The sequence below is a fragment of the Gavialis gangeticus genome, unplaced genomic scaffold, assembly GCF_001723915.1.
Source record: "Gavialis gangeticus isolate Ggan-Ray unplaced genomic scaffold, GavGan_comp1, whole genome shotgun sequence".
NCBI lineage: Eukaryota > Metazoa > Chordata > Crocodylia > Gavialidae > Gavialis > Gavialis gangeticus.
Window position 1 is genome coordinate 43,974,260 of NW_017729032.1, and position 15,682 is coordinate 43,989,941.

Sequence of the window (15,682 nt, forward strand, 5' to 3'; positions counted from 1 at the left end):
ATTTTGATTTAGTCAATGAAAGGAAGAGATGGCCTAATTGACACATCTTTTCCCACTATGATCTCTGAATGAAGTGATCAACAGGGATCCTAGTTTTCTCTGATAATAAAAAATCCCCAATTTTCAGGTTAAAAAAAATAACCCAAAATCCACATTTTTCTGTGATCTGTGATCAAAATGAAACACAATTATATTACTGGCATTTCATTTTAATCACAGAAAAATGTGGATTTTGGAGTACTTTTTTAAACCTGAAAATTGGGGATTTTTTTAAAATCAAAGAAAACCAGGATCCCTGGTGATCAATACTGAATATCCCAGGATGAGCCAGAAGTGATATTTCCAGTCACTGTACCTTGTCCAAGTTAAGGTTTTTGAATTACTGCTAAATACTGACTGCTGTTTTAATGCTTTAGGCTGCTTGCAGAGATTAAAAAAAGGCACTTTAAACTTGGCACGTTCCTGTGCCAAGCCCAGCACATGCCCAGAAGAGGCAGCACGTTAGTTGGATTGTGCTGATTGAATCAGCTATTAAATAAAAGCCCCTCTGAAGTGCCAGATCTATACATAGGCTGTGGAGCTGGGTCAGACTAACACACTGCTGCTTTCTGTAAAGCATGTTTTCTTTTTTGTTTTTGTTCTTTTTTTTAAATGCCTGCAAGAACCTTAGTGCCTGATCCTTTAGTATTTTTTTCAAAAATGGGGTAAACATAACTGTATTACAACATCTATGGGGATAAACTGTTATCAGGAATAGACTTCATCAACAGGTGTCACACACAAGCACATGCATTGGGAAGATAATTTATAATTAGAAGGGTTTTAATGCAACTGTCATGAATGGTGCCTCTCCCTGATTACTGAACGGTATGAACAGTCCACAGCTGGCAAGAAGAAACATAAGCCTTTCAGAAGCAATAGAACTTTGCCTCAAAGAGTCCAGCAAGACCAGAACTAAAATGACCCCAAATACATTTCAGGTATCAATTTTAGATGTCAGCCTCAGAGAGGATATAAACAAAGATACTCTTGGCTTGAAGGCCAGCAACAAAGTGCTTATGCTGCCGCACAGCTGATACCTCTGTCAACAGGACATGGCAGCTGTTCTTTAGTGCCTCTGACCTGTGCTATGGCGTAATCGGAGGAGTTGGTTGCCTGCATGCCCTCATTTCCACTGATCCCGACGCCCACATGTGCAGTCTGGATCATTCCCACGTCGTTGGCACCATCCCCAATGGCTAGTGTGATGGCATTTACATGTTTCTTTACCATGTCTACTATTTCAGACTTCTGCAGAGGAGACACTCTAGGAAGGAGAAGAGAAAAATGTCAGTAAGTTTCCCACATGCTGAGTTATGTATGCCTTTCCAACAGGACAGCTGGAAACTAGATTTAGATATATTTAAAAGGACAGTTACAGATAAGCTTCTGAATTCAACACTTAGCTTTAGAACATATGCCAGCTCTTTTTCAAAAAGAAAATACAGAATTTTAAAATATTTTAAAATGTTTAAATATTATACTGCCTAAATAAAGATCATAAACAGAAACGTCAGATACATTGGACGGGTTTCCAGATTTGTTTTCTTTTAATACATTTCATGCATACGAATCTAGTGCTTACAAGAGAAAATCCATAGATAGTGAAGTCCTCTCTAACTATGCCATAGGCATCAGCAGTACAAGCTTCCCCACCCTTCCCCAATAATACACCTCAGTCCAGAACTAGAAAGGTTACCATTAAGCTAGGATGAGAATTCAGACTCTATACATTTTCACTATTTAGTCTTTCTTCAGATATTTCAAATGACAGGTGATTAGTGCAAATTGTGCTCAGGGCTTTTGTAAGGCGCACAAAGGACAGACTTAGCAGAAAAAGCAACTAACTGGAAGAAGTAAGAAAATATACAAAAACTTTCCTTCTTTCCAGTCTATCTTTCCAGTCTCCCTATGGGTTGGTTTTCCTGTTGCAACCGTACCTTCCCACCCACCCATCAGTAACACCATGCTAACATTAGTTACAGCTATTTTATTTCATGTCATTTATGTCAACTTTTGTGTCACATCAAATTTTGGCCCAATATGTTAATATTCAAAGCCAAAAGTCCATCTGTAACTCCTATACCAGTACACTGGAAAAGTGTAGACCATTAGTTCCTTTAGACAAAATATATGACTATGGAGGAGAGAGACCCAATGCCCTAATTGACGTACATGTAAAATTGTCATAGACTGTTATGGGAGTTGTGGATATGGGGTAGCTAAACTATCAGACTCAAAGTGATGAATAAGGGCTTCTCTCTCACACATTTCTCCCAGGCATGCATTGAAGTTATTCTGCTTTTACATCAGCATAACAGAATACAAAAGGATATAGGGCTTTATAACATTTTTGTCTTTGTGTGTATCCTGGTGCCTGCAACTGACCAGCTACACATGCAAAGTAGCTATCACATGATAAAAAGCTCCAACCAGCTATAAAGTTAGACTTTGAAAATGTATACTAAATTTATAGCTGGTTGCTATCGAGCTTTAATTTGTACATGTAGCAGGGTCTCTCTTGCAGCTGCGAGCCCCATCAGCTGACAGGGCAAGGGCACACCATGCCTAGTGTGAAACACCTAAGACCTGAGGATCCTCAAGGCTCAGGGCTGCATGAAACCCCCATCCCACTTGGGGCTCTTAGTCCAGCTGCACCACACGCAGCCAGGCCCGAGAGTCCTGTAACTGACGGGACTCTCAGTCCTGGCTGTACTTCACTCCCCGTCAGTTGCAGGACTCTCGGGCCTAGCTTTGCATGAGGCACAGCTTGGGCTGGGAGCCCCATCAGTTGCAGGATTCTCAATCCTGGCTGAGCACGTGGTGCAGCTGAGACTGAGAGCCCTGCATGGGCAGACAAGGTTCTTTGGGTAGAGGTGATACCTTTTATTAAACCAACCAAATAGCTGGAAAAATTGCTCTTTGCAAGTTTTTGGGCACAAAGCTCACAAAGAATAATTTCCCCAACTATTAGCTGGTCTAAAAAAAGATAGCACCTCTTCCCAAAGGACCTTGTTTGCCTAATTGGAGAAAAAGAACATATAACTTCTGGCCAGGACATGATTCTGCTCAGTGCTGAGCAACACTATGAGTCAGGCTATAGGACAGGAAATCTCTTTTTTGTTTCTGAAATAAAGGGGCTGTGTTTGTATATCCACATGTTAATGCAAATGCTTGGAAGGAGCCTACAGCTGTCCTATTACAAAAAGTCAAAATCAGAGAAAAGTTGACTAGGTCCATAACATCTATCTATTATCAATGTATTTGTGGATAGACGTGGACAGGAACAAAAACCAATATTTTACACTCCAGAGGTTCAGCTGTACTGAAAATGGAAAAGATAGACGATACTACATACCTACCATGTAAACAAGACATTAGATTATTATTAACTGTAGATCAATTTTGAATCTAATCTGATTCAAATTCTTAAAGACAGATATTAAAGACATCAATATAGAGGATACAGCTATACAGAAACATGTTCACAGCAAAAAAAATACTCTTTTTTGATTCCTTTTTGCGATCTGTAAAATACCTCAAAACAGAATCCAACCTAAAACAGGGAGGTGCGGGGTGGGGAGAGAAAGGTGTCAACATGTAGAACATCAGTTACATGCCTCAGGTGCACTAGAGGTGACAGACTAGGTAAGTGCCTTTAGTCACACGACTTGTGCAATTTTATTTTTGTAACTGTACAATCCCCTTTCAGTTTATTTATAAAATGGTTCTTGTTTACTTTTTAAAAATCTTGTTCATTTTCTGTTTAAAAATGTATCTGTTATTGCATCAAAGTGCTGAAAAATAAACAAAAAGAATAAATCAATTTCTAAATATGCGTTAATTAAAAGTGCTTGAGGAATAAAAGATTACCATATTTATTCAAATATAAGATGAGGTCTCCTCACCTTCCCTCCCCATCAATACGGGGAAAAAGAGCTCCTTATCTTACAACAGCATACAAGGAAACCACATTAAATACATTGTCCATTACTAAATTGCTGCCTAAAGTAGCACATGCTCAATAATGGATATCAACTATGAAGTTGATTAAAATGCAGCCAACACTGAGTGTGACTAAAACACATGGCCCATAATTGGCAAACATACTGATAGGAGTCTGCCACAAGGATAGGTTGGTATAGTGCATTTGATATACGATAGTGCTCACTGCACTCGGTACCCCTCAGCACCAATTCTTTTTCAAGTCATGGGGGGAACACTACAATTAATATATTTTGACTTCCTCTTCACTCCGACACGTGAACTGCACCTTTCTTTCCTATTTCCAAGTATTCCTGTTTCTTTATCAGCCTTAAATATCTGGCAAACAACACTAAATGGGTCCCTAAATAGTTAATCTAAAATGTCTCTGTCGCCCCCTCACACCATTAATGTGGCCCTGCACTCCATGAGGTGGAACTAGACCAAATTGCCCTATATCTCATTTGCATATGCATTTTTGAAGGATCCCAGGCCTCATGACAAGGACACCTTGTTCCAGTCATGAGTGAGGGCTAGTTAGCATATGGATCCTTTGTAGGCGGTATCTGGAGTACACACACATACTGAACAGTGCTAGGCTATAGGGTCACCATGGCTTAAAATGCTGTTGACTCCACAGAGGCTCAGCCCGATTAACTATATGGGAAATCATAAGCCCTTTTGGTTTTGCACTAATATTATGCATACTTTTATTCTACATAAGAAGGTACAAAAGTGTTGGTTAAAAGTATGCTTGTGCAATACTAGAGGTACACCAATACATTGGTCTTATAATCGGATTGGCACTGATATAAAGAAAACTGACTACACTGGAAGTCAGCTTGATGTGGCCAATAAATGCCCTGTGCAGATGCACAGCAACAGAGCAGCACGTAGGTGGTAAGGAGCACAGCTCAGCAGCATGGAAAGCTGCATCCAGCTGGTAAGCCTGTTGTGGTGGAAGGGGGGGGGCACAGAAGGGTGTAGGGAGGCAAGTCAAGGCCCCAGTGGTAGAGAAGGGAGTGGGGCTGGGGCAGGGCAGGGCGGGGCACAGGATGGAGCTGCAGCTTGTACAGGAGGCACGCGGGGCAGGGGTGGCTCCCTCCACTGCACGCACCCTGTGAAGGTGCCCCCCAGATCTGCACAAGGTGAAGCTGGCTGAAGCTGTGGGCTGGGACCAGGGTGGTGCCAGACTTTTCCCGGCAAGGGCTGGGCCAGGCAGCAGTGCCAGGAGGGGGAGGCTATGGCAAATTTTGGGGTGGCTACAGCCCCCCCCCCACAATCCCCTCCCAGTGCTACTGCTGCCCGCCCTGAGTGCAGCCTGGCCCATCCCCCACCAGGAAGAGCCCAGTACCATTCCAGGCCCAGCCCGCCTTGCCCCATGCAGATTTTGGGGGAGGAGGGGAACACATGCCCCCTGTGCCCTCCTGGGGTGCACACAGTGGAAGGAGCTGCCCCCACCCTGCATTCCCTGGGCAAGTCACGGCTCCATCCCACATCCCACCCCACCCGGCAGCACCTGCCCTAGCCCCAGCCCCACTCCCTCCCTCACCCCCCACTCCCCTTCCCTTCCACCACAACAGACTTACCAGCCAGACGCTGGTCTTCAAGCTGCCAGGCTGCGTATTGGAAATCGGACTGGTATCAGCCGATATGCCTCCTTAAAAAATCGGCTATCGGCATCAGCCCCAAAAAATAAATATCGCTGTACCTCTATGAAATACCTGTGCTACAACTTGCAGTGGTTAAAAAAAGATAAAAATGCATCAATTCTTTCCTCAGTGCTTTTACTTATCCTGCTTCATTTTTGTGGCAACAATGTAGACACATCCTAAGATTCTCTCAGGTCTCTTACAATCCCTACTGCAAGTTCTTTATGTGTCAGTGTAATTCACTCACAGGCTAAGAACTATAGTAGTATAGAGTGATTTTTTTCTTTAAAAAAAATATTTCTAGTTGTAGTAGCAGCTTCTATGTCACATCAAAGCAAGACAAATAGTAAAGTTATATGACAGCCAAGCCCCAAAACTATGACCAAATTTGCAGTACTGTATTATTAAGCAAGTAACATGTAATTACATGTAAAAGTTTTATTGATGCAATTTAAATTTCTCAGTTAACTTATGGGAAATCTGGAGAGTTCTATCTTGTTGAACACAATATCCAAGATTACTTGGACAAATTAAACTATTTCAGCACAAAACAAGGGGTTGGGTTCTCTTAATTTTGGTTAACTGCCTTAAAGTTGCTGTAACTGACATTTATCTGTCCATGACAAAAGCACTACAGCTACTCTTCGCTTAACGTCGTAGTTGCATTCTTGAAAAATGCGACTAAGCAAAACGATGTCAAGCAAATCCAATTGCATCACAGTAGTTACCTACTAGCAGGCGGTGGCCAAACAACGTTATCACCGAACATTGCACAACTTTGAGTGTGTTCTCTAGTACACAAATGACATCATAACAAAACAATGTTAACTGGGAGGACGTTAAATAAGGAATACCTGTATTTCTTATTTCCACTGGCAATGCTTTCTGTTCTTACAACTACATACGCTGAACTAGGATCAAGAAGTGGTCCTATAATTCCAGATTTGACACTCTGTACTGATGCATTATGGCTGTTTTTAACTTGGGCCAACAGAAATATTCACAGAAGTAAAAGTAAGAACTGGCAGAGATGGTGCAGGTTTGACAGTTAGTTTACCCTATATTGTTTTTGCATTGAATTAGGTGGTACTTCTCAATCCATAAAATATCATATAATACAGGCTGTAATTTCTTATAAAACCTTACATAATACATACGTGTCTGCTGTTCTGACATTCTACTATTTTGTGAAGATTTTCAAATAAGAATTAGCGCCCGAAATCAAAACACTTTCTTTTCCTAATCACATATCGCCTGCCATTGCCAATAAAATGATATAATGATATCCTTAATAAAAGAGATCTACAAGAGAGACCAAAAGATTATATGCATACCTAAATTATGTAACCACTCATTACTCAAACAAAATTTTAAAATGTACCTAAGACTTTAATAAGAACCTACTTATTTATTTATCAATTTATGCAATTCTGGAGTTGAATTTAAGGTAAAGTCGATTAATAAATGCTTTCTATGCACTTTTTTTCCTAATAAATACATTCCCAGGCTTCCCAGGATATTTTTTCTATGCACACTACATGAGCTGTAAAACTTGGAGCTTGATATTATCACTGATTTCCTGAGGGGCTTTGTATTTTTTCCTTATCTTTTTCTCAACTTCCAAACCTCTTCTCACCCCTTGTAATCTACCTTGCAACAGTATACTGCACTAGATGACATTAATCCCTTTAGCTAAAGAAACAGAACTGTGGTTTCGTTTCTGTGTTACTGACAGGCTATCTACCTGAATAAATGGAAGATTGCAGCACAGAACACTCTATTAAGCTAAGGCTCCCCTCAGATTACATCTTGGCCCCTTCCCCCCTCTTTTCCAAGTTCACAAAGATTGCTGGACAAACAAGTAGTTCAAAACAAAGGATACTGTGGCAGGGAAATGACTGGTTTGGTGCAAAATTCTGAACATGACATAGCAATTATGGATATATGGCAGAAACTGGGGAAAAAAATGGAAAGCATCTCTAAAGAGCCTTGCTCTGCCTGCTTGGAAGACAAACTCAAAAAAGTGATGGCCCTTACATTACTTCCCCCATACTGCAATATTGTACAGGTATAAAAAGTCCAAGTATAGCTAAGACTTTATTTAAAGCATGTCTTTGGGGATATGGATTTCATTACACTAAACTTTCAGCTCAAGCTCAAATGGTCTCTTCTACTTTCATAAGCAAGCCTGCAGATCAGAGTCAAACAATATAGTGTTAGGGACTCGGAATATATTTTTCTTTAGTGTGTTTCTGGCATGCTGAATGCCAACACAATACAAACAACCACTTCAAGAACACCAGTTGTTATAAGGTGTGAGCTGGCTCTGCAACATGCTCACTTATCCCAAATCCTGTGGAAACCTTTTTGTAGGTTCAGGCTCAGCAGACCTAAAGCAGAGGGCATAGGGTGGATTTTCTGAGGTATTTTCTTCTACCCCAAAAAGTCATTAGCTGGTTGGCTCATCTCTCAGTGTGAAAATTCACTACCATCTAAGTCAGAAAACTGGGTAGTTTGTGTCCATTTCCACATGTGCAGAAAGGAACGGGGGAAGAAAGGTAGCTCAAGGAAAAGAGACCTTGGGAAAGACATCAGGGCATGACTGCAGCTTCTGCAAGTTAGGCATCTGCAGCTCACAGGAACTAGATGCCAATTATGCAAACCTCACTTTTCTTAAGTCAATGGAGAGATCAAGACCTAGCCCACAGGAAAGGTTTGGAGGTAAGTGACATTCCAATGTATGACTGCCATTGTGTGTGCTGCCTAATTTTATTCAATTGGGAAAATTAACAGAAGTTGCATGGGGCAAGCTCAGAGGTGACTTGCCTTTGTTTACACCAGTCATCAATTTCTACAGAATAGTGCCTGCAAATATAAAGCAGCTGATGGAAACTGGTGCTCAACACTTCTTAGCATGAGATGCTTAACTTTGCAATCAATGTGATAGTCCTAGATTTGTAGCTTGACTAGAAATGTTCTTAAACTGCTACCCCATAGTTTGCTGCTTTACAAAGTCTTTTTGGAAAGTCTGATTAGTAAATGTGCTGACATTCATTTAAAAACTCACTCCTATTATGGACTTCCTGGCATAGCCAGGTGAAATTTTTTGGCCAAAGTGCTTTCACAGAAAAAAATGCAGTTTCTTGTGTACAGAAATGTATGTTCTGTTTTGACACTTTAAAAATGAAACCTACAGAAATCTGTATTTTAAACAATGCTTCATATAGCAAATTACTTCACTTATTAAAAATGAAAAAAATTAAGTTTGGAAGTTAAATATTTTGATAGTGTGACTTTTCATTCAACTTAAAATAAAATATTTTGACTTCAATCTGCCAAAAAATGAAGTCAACCAACCCACTGCAACCCTATTATTTGCACAGCTGTACTTCCAGCTCAGCTATTCTTTCCAATGTGCAGCTGCTCTTAGAAGCACCTGTAACTGTCCTAGAAATTAATGGGAATCATGGATGCTTAGCACACTCATTTAAACCCTAAAATTGCAACTCCAATGTATTTATAGGTAGATTGTGTGAGGCATCCAGCTTCCAAAGGCAAATATAGTAATGCAACCATATTAAGGAGAATTAGTTTTTATTTATATCACAGTAGAGCCTAGGGGCTCCAACTAAGACTGGGCCTCTCCGATTGACACTTTAAGATCATTCCTGTCCCAAAGATATAATCAGACAATACTAAGTAAACAGGGAAGATGAATTAAGTGTTCTTAGACTCATTTTACCAGCTGAAGTAGTGAGGCATAGAGAGATTAAGTAATTCACCCAAGGCAGAGTCAAAAGTAAACCCAGATCTTCAGGCCCCAAGTCCAGTTCCTGAATCTCAAAACCATCTGACCTCTCTAGTATGCAGACTTCAGTGCCATAAGCCTAATGCACACATGTAATGCTCTTCAGGGTTTGATCCTTAACATTCACTCCTTTAGTTCCTTGGTATCAAGTATATAAGAAACATAAGACAAAAATTAGCCATACCATTTTTGTTGCGAATTTATGCACCATTTCCCTCTCCACAGAAATCTACTTAATTCTAATACATTTTCACCCATGCTGCGTAATCTTTAAAAGTATACACGCGGAAGGAAGGAGAAGGCAAAAGAGGAAGCTGTGTTTTAAATAAATGATATTATATCCTTCTGTTTCCATGCTGCAACAGGGATTAAAATAACACATTTAAATACCTTAATGTCTTTAACATGAAACACATTAATTTGATACTCTGCTTCCTTGAAATGCTTTGCTAATGCATGCAAGAGCCTCTGAGGAGCCTACCCTCCTGGAAGTGAACATAGATTTACCCTGTTCTACCACAGAGTACACTAGTATTTCAAAATGCAGTGCCTGACCTCATCTGCAGGGAAGGTAAAGATGAGAAACAGCCCAGAAAGAAAGCTGAAACTTATCAAAATTACTGACATTTAAGAGCATTCTGCAGCCCCTAGGGAACCTAACAAGATGTACTAATATATCACTAAAATTAACATACAAAAAGCCTGTCCAATGGTGCCACCAAAACATCATATTAACAGCTTTTTAATTAGACATAAACCTCCCTTGACATATGCCCTGGAAGTCAAAGCAACTAATCATCTGACTACCAGATATCAAACAAGAGCTAGACTAATTATACCCAGGCGCACAAAGTCTGTTCTAAGACATTTTATCACAGGCTTGCAATCAAAGAATGGCCCACACAGTGGACAAACTAATATTAGCAACTAAAAATAAATCCGGATGTTGAAGGAAAATGTGCATTATTTCCAATTTATTTTATGAAGTAAATTGTATCATTATTGCATTTGATGACCAAATCCAACACTATTATGCATACATTTGGCCAACTTTGCTGCTTCAACTGAATTACCTGCTAATAAATTACATAATAATTGCAATAGCTGCAATTTTCTTTCAGTGAAATAACTCCAGCCTCTCAAGTTTCCCAAGGAGAAGGCCAGATGGGTAACTTGGAAAGGTACTACTTATAAAGTGGTTTTCTATTAATAATGATTCAGTAAGCTGGGGAGATGGAATAACTCCATCTATTCCTCTCTTCAGAAGTAGATGGTGCCGAATAAACCTTTCTGCAATATCTTTTCTCCCCAAGTTAAAATCTCCAGAACTGTGCTTCCAAACTACACCAGCTTCTTCTGTTTTTTCCTCCACAGGATTTCCAAGACCCTGCCTCTTCTCTGCACCCACACAAACTTAAATACTCATTTTGACTTCCATAACTTTTTTTCTTTTCTTGGCAACTGTGACCTCACTCCTGCAAAAATCCTCTTGTCTACAACTCATTATGCAGACAATGGAAGTCTTCTAACTGAAACTAAAGCCCTCCACAAGCTAACGTCAATTCACCATATCCAATAAACTTTTTGTTATCCAAAGTACGTGTTTACAAAGCAGTTCAGTATCTCTATTTTAGAATCATCATTAATCTGCGTTTTTCATATATAATGAAATTGTTCAACAGCATCTTCCTTCTACATTTCTAGCACAAGATAACAAAAAATGCTTCTTAATATTCACCTCTCCCTTAGCATGCCCTGACAATTAAGAACTCAGAGGACTGTACTCAGTTTTCTGAAGAGGACTCCATATAATCTAAGTGCAGTAAATCTGGTTAAACTGTCACTCCAAATAGATTGGTAATGACAAGTAATTATTAAGGTGTGATTAATCAGTACTTGGCCATTTACAATGTTTAGTGAGATAGATTTTACATGACACAGAGACAAAAAAGAATATTTTTTAACATACGTAGTAAAGAAAAAAATGTTACAAAAATTCCAAGTGCGAAGTACAAATTGTACTCATTCTAGCTCATGATATTAGAATGTAATACTTAATGTACAATTTTTTACAATAAAAACAAAAAGCATTTGTTGTAAGTGTTACATGAATTGAAGGAAGTAAAATAATCAAAGATTTTTGCTTTACGTTCTTACATACACTTATTTCCAAAAATACCAGACAATTCTGCAAAATGACTGGTTGATCATTTGTGTTCTGTTGAGCCAAGAAGAGCTGAAGACTATCCAATGTTTCATGAGCATCAGATGGCTTGACAGGTGCTATGGAGTCCATAGGTCAGTACTTTTAAACCAATTATTAGAAGACAATTCCATTGTGATTTATTATGCATGTCTAACTGACTAATTATGCTTTAACAGATGATGAATTGGCCAAAATGTTTTATGTATAAATCAGTGGGAGACTGATGGGGATTCAGAGCAGTGACTAGTAAGGCCATAGCGATGAAGTATCCCAATGACTAATTAACCAGATTTCACTGTTTTAACTTTTTTATTGAAAACAATACATTTTCTGTGAATTAGCATTTTTTCCTTTCCTTGTTTTTTTTAACAACACTGGAACATGAATCACTTAAGTCTCCAATGTCCCTGCATCTCTGCTCTTTATCTGTAGTTACCAGCAGAGAGCTCCTCATAGATCTTGAGAACCATGTGCTATTGTTTCTTGTTTACTCTGTTCTGGGCTAAGCATAGCAGGGAGACATGACAAAGCGCAGGGGAACAAGTGTTTCCTGGTGAACAAGGAGTTAATTCCAAATCAGCATTGTCTTCTCTTTTTATACATGAAGAGGTTAAGCATCTTGTTTCTATTACCATGTGCCCATCCCCTTCCCCCCCCCCAAAATGCTTTATGGCTTAAAGATCAAACAAAGAAAACAATTTGAAAGGTGAATCATTTGGAAAGTGAGGAACAAGTGTAAATAGGATGTTAGCTTTGACTCTTTTGCTCATTTAACTAGAATGGTCACCAGTGGCAATTGCTCCAATACATTTTCCAAGCAAAATGAACGTATCAAATTTATTTCTGAACTTACCTCACCTCAAGCTGATTACAACACTTGAATTTTCATGCTAACCGGCTTGAGTAGTTTGCAAACAATGAAGAAATCTGTCACTTCTAATGATTAAGCAAAAAAAAAATGTTTACACTAATTTGCAAAAATGTGTAAGTTTGAATCTTTACAACCTTAAATACATGGAGTATGCCTCCATAGTATTTATGTGAATGTGTGTTTTATATAGCAAAACTACTTATAGAATTTTGAAACACCTGGTAAAATTAAGTGACAACTGAAATTGTGGCCATTAATGAGCATTTTACCCCACTTACAGTGGTTCTGCCCTGGGGTGAAGCTGAAGGCTAAAATAGGACAGCCATGATGAACACCTGCCTCTGGACTCTGAATAACAATACCGTCACCATTTCTCCCAACCCCTCTGAGGTGAGTTACCATATAGCAAGCAATCTGCTCTTCCACAATAAAACCCTGTCCAGAAACACACAACAAAATGTCACTATAACTGACTACTCTTTTAAGGAATATTTTTTCAGCTCAAACCATTCAACAAACACCAGAAAAACAGCAGGGGAACAGCTGCTTTTAATGGAATTAATAGATTTAAGATTTTATTTGCCCAAAGCAACTGCCTTGCCATTTCAGCATCTAATTTCTCCATTCCATTTGAGTTCAAATACAACATAATACCATTCCCCTCTCTCCTTCTCTAAAAAATGGCCTTCTGCAATGACTGACTGACTTCCAATTACATTTTATTGTTAGACAAAGTAAATACTTTTATGTTTGGTGCAAATGACATAACCCAGAAAGACAGAACCCAAACCAAAAACAAAACTTTAATATCTTTTAAAAATCTGGGTGCTTGACCTCTTATTTCTTTATTTAGATAATGTCAGATGAAAGGTCTGAACTTCTCAGGAGCTACTCAGTGGATGTTTAGCAGCCATTAAAAATTAGGTGCTGAAGTTCTGGACTAGCTCGCCTAAATTTGGCTGGTCATTTTTTATTGTATTGGCCAAAAATTATTTAACTTGAGCTCAACTGGTGTGTAACGTAGTTCTTTTAATTAAAAGGAAAAATTGTAAGACAGAATACATGTCCATTAAACTGTGCGCTCTAATCTGTCGGCATGATGCAAGTACCGTATTTACCTGAATCCAAGATAAGATATTCCAGAGCAAGGGGGGTGGGGAGACCCAAGTTTGGGCAGAAGCAAGCATGAAGGAGGCAGAGGTGGTATTGGGGGTAGGAGGGACACAGGCACAGTGGTAGGGGCAGACAAGCATCAGGAGGCAAGGTGTTGGTGGGCAGGGGGCGGGGGTCATGCATCACTGCCTTCTTCACAGTGTTGCCCTCTCCCCCACCACTGCTCTATGCGGTGCTGGTCAGGCCACAGCTGGAGTACTGTGTCCAGTTCTGGGTGCCGCACATCAAGAAGGACGTGGAGAACCTGGAGAGGGTCCAGAGGAGGCCACTCATATGGTTGGGGGCCTCCGTGGCCAACCCTACGAGGAGAGGCTGAGGGACCTGAATCTCTTCAGTCTCTACAAGAGGAGACTCAGGGGGGATCTTACGGCTGCCTACAATTTTATCAGGGGCCACCAGCAGGGACTCGGGGAAAGTCTGTTCACCAGGGCCCCCCTTGGAGTCACCAGGAACAATGGCCACAAGCTGAGGGAGGATAGGTTAGGTTAGATATTAGGAAGAACTACTTCACAGTAAGGGTGGCCAGAACCTGGAATAGGCTTCCCAGAGAGGTGGTGCTCTCACCTTCCCTGGAGATCTTCAAGAGGAGACTCGATTGGCACCTGGCTGGGATCTTATGACCCCTGCCACCCCCAGTGCCCCTTCCTGCCTATGGCAGGGGGTCGGACTAGATGATCTGTCTAGGTCCCTTCCCACTCATTGATTCTATGCTTTCCTCACTGCATACGTGTGGGGGGGGGGGAGGGGACTAATTTAAGATACATTTTCCATGTAGACAATCTAATTAAAAGGGAGTGGGTTCTTAAATTCAGAGTCATCTTGGATTTGGGTAAATGCCATGGTAAGGAAGGAATGAGGAATGAAGCACAAAGGGTCTAGTAACATGGTGACACAGTTGCTCAGCTTAAATATGGAAACATTTTGAACCATTAAAACTAAGTTGTTTGGGGCCATGTTTGTCATGAATAATTATTATTCTTCCTGAAAATCATCAGTGCCATCTTGAAACCAGAAAGCTTCCATGGCAGCCTGTCTGCTGCGGCTCAGCTGCTGACGTTAGAGTTTCAGTGGAGTGCATGAATGCTTATCTGGCTTGACCAGTCCAGCATGTTCCAACATTGAGTGGCTGGACTGAAAAATGATACCCTGCCTAGTTGGTGGACACGCCAATACTCCTGAAGTATTGCTAAATGCAGTGACTTGTGGAACTTGTTTGCTGGACATTGTGAGGTACCATCATTGCCCTCAAGCAGCTATGGAAGCTTGACATAAAATTTCCCTGAATTCTCTGTCTCATCCTCTAATCCAACTTTCCACATTCATTTAATATTCACACATCCCCTTGCAGTCAATCCCAATTTAATTCTTTTTTGCACTAGTTTTGAGTGTGTCCATCAGAAGCATGGAGTAAGGATCACCAGAATTCTCCTATCGGCCTTACAGACAGCAGATCCTCAGCTAGTACCTCAACAGTGAAAAATCAGAAAATGGAGGAGTACATGAATGAAGAGCAAATGAAAATCAGGCATTCCCTGACCAGCTGCAGAAAGGGCAGCACATCTTCTAGGCCTGTAAAACAAGTACCAAGTGGTAGAAACAGAGTGTGCTGCAAATCCAGGCCAATCAGAAGTCGCTGCAGAAATATCATCCAGATTTTTCAGACTTTAGATACCTAACAGGCACCACACATACAGGCTGGGGAACTCCCCTCTTGTCAGCATGGAGGTGGAAAAGGATCTGGGAGTCATTATTGACTCCAAGATGAACATGAGTCGGCAATGTGGGGAGGCGGTTAGGAAGGCCAACTGCACCTTGTCGTGCATCCACAGATGCATCTCGAGCAGGTCCAAGGAGGTGATCCTCCCCCTCTATGCGGCACTGGTCAGGCCGCAGCTGGAGTACTGCATCCAGTTCTGGGCGCCGCACTTTAAGAGGGATGTGGACAGCAT

The 15,682-nt window shown here is 40.5% G+C and overlaps 1 protein-coding gene across 2 annotated transcripts in view; it reads right to left on the reverse strand.

Moving 5' to 3' along the window:
* Positions 1 to 15,682, reverse strand: part of ATP8A2 (ATPase phospholipid transporting 8A2) — a 638,305-nt gene that overhangs the window by 274,148 nt on the left and 348,475 nt on the right. For both annotated transcript variants that reach the window (XM_019525447.1, XM_019525446.1), the window contains exon 26: positions 1,123 to 1,306. In XM_019525447.1, coding sequence (XP_019380992.1) covers positions 1,123 to 1,306 — 184 coding nt within the window. The remainder of the gene's footprint in view (positions 1 to 1,122; positions 1,307 to 15,682) is intronic.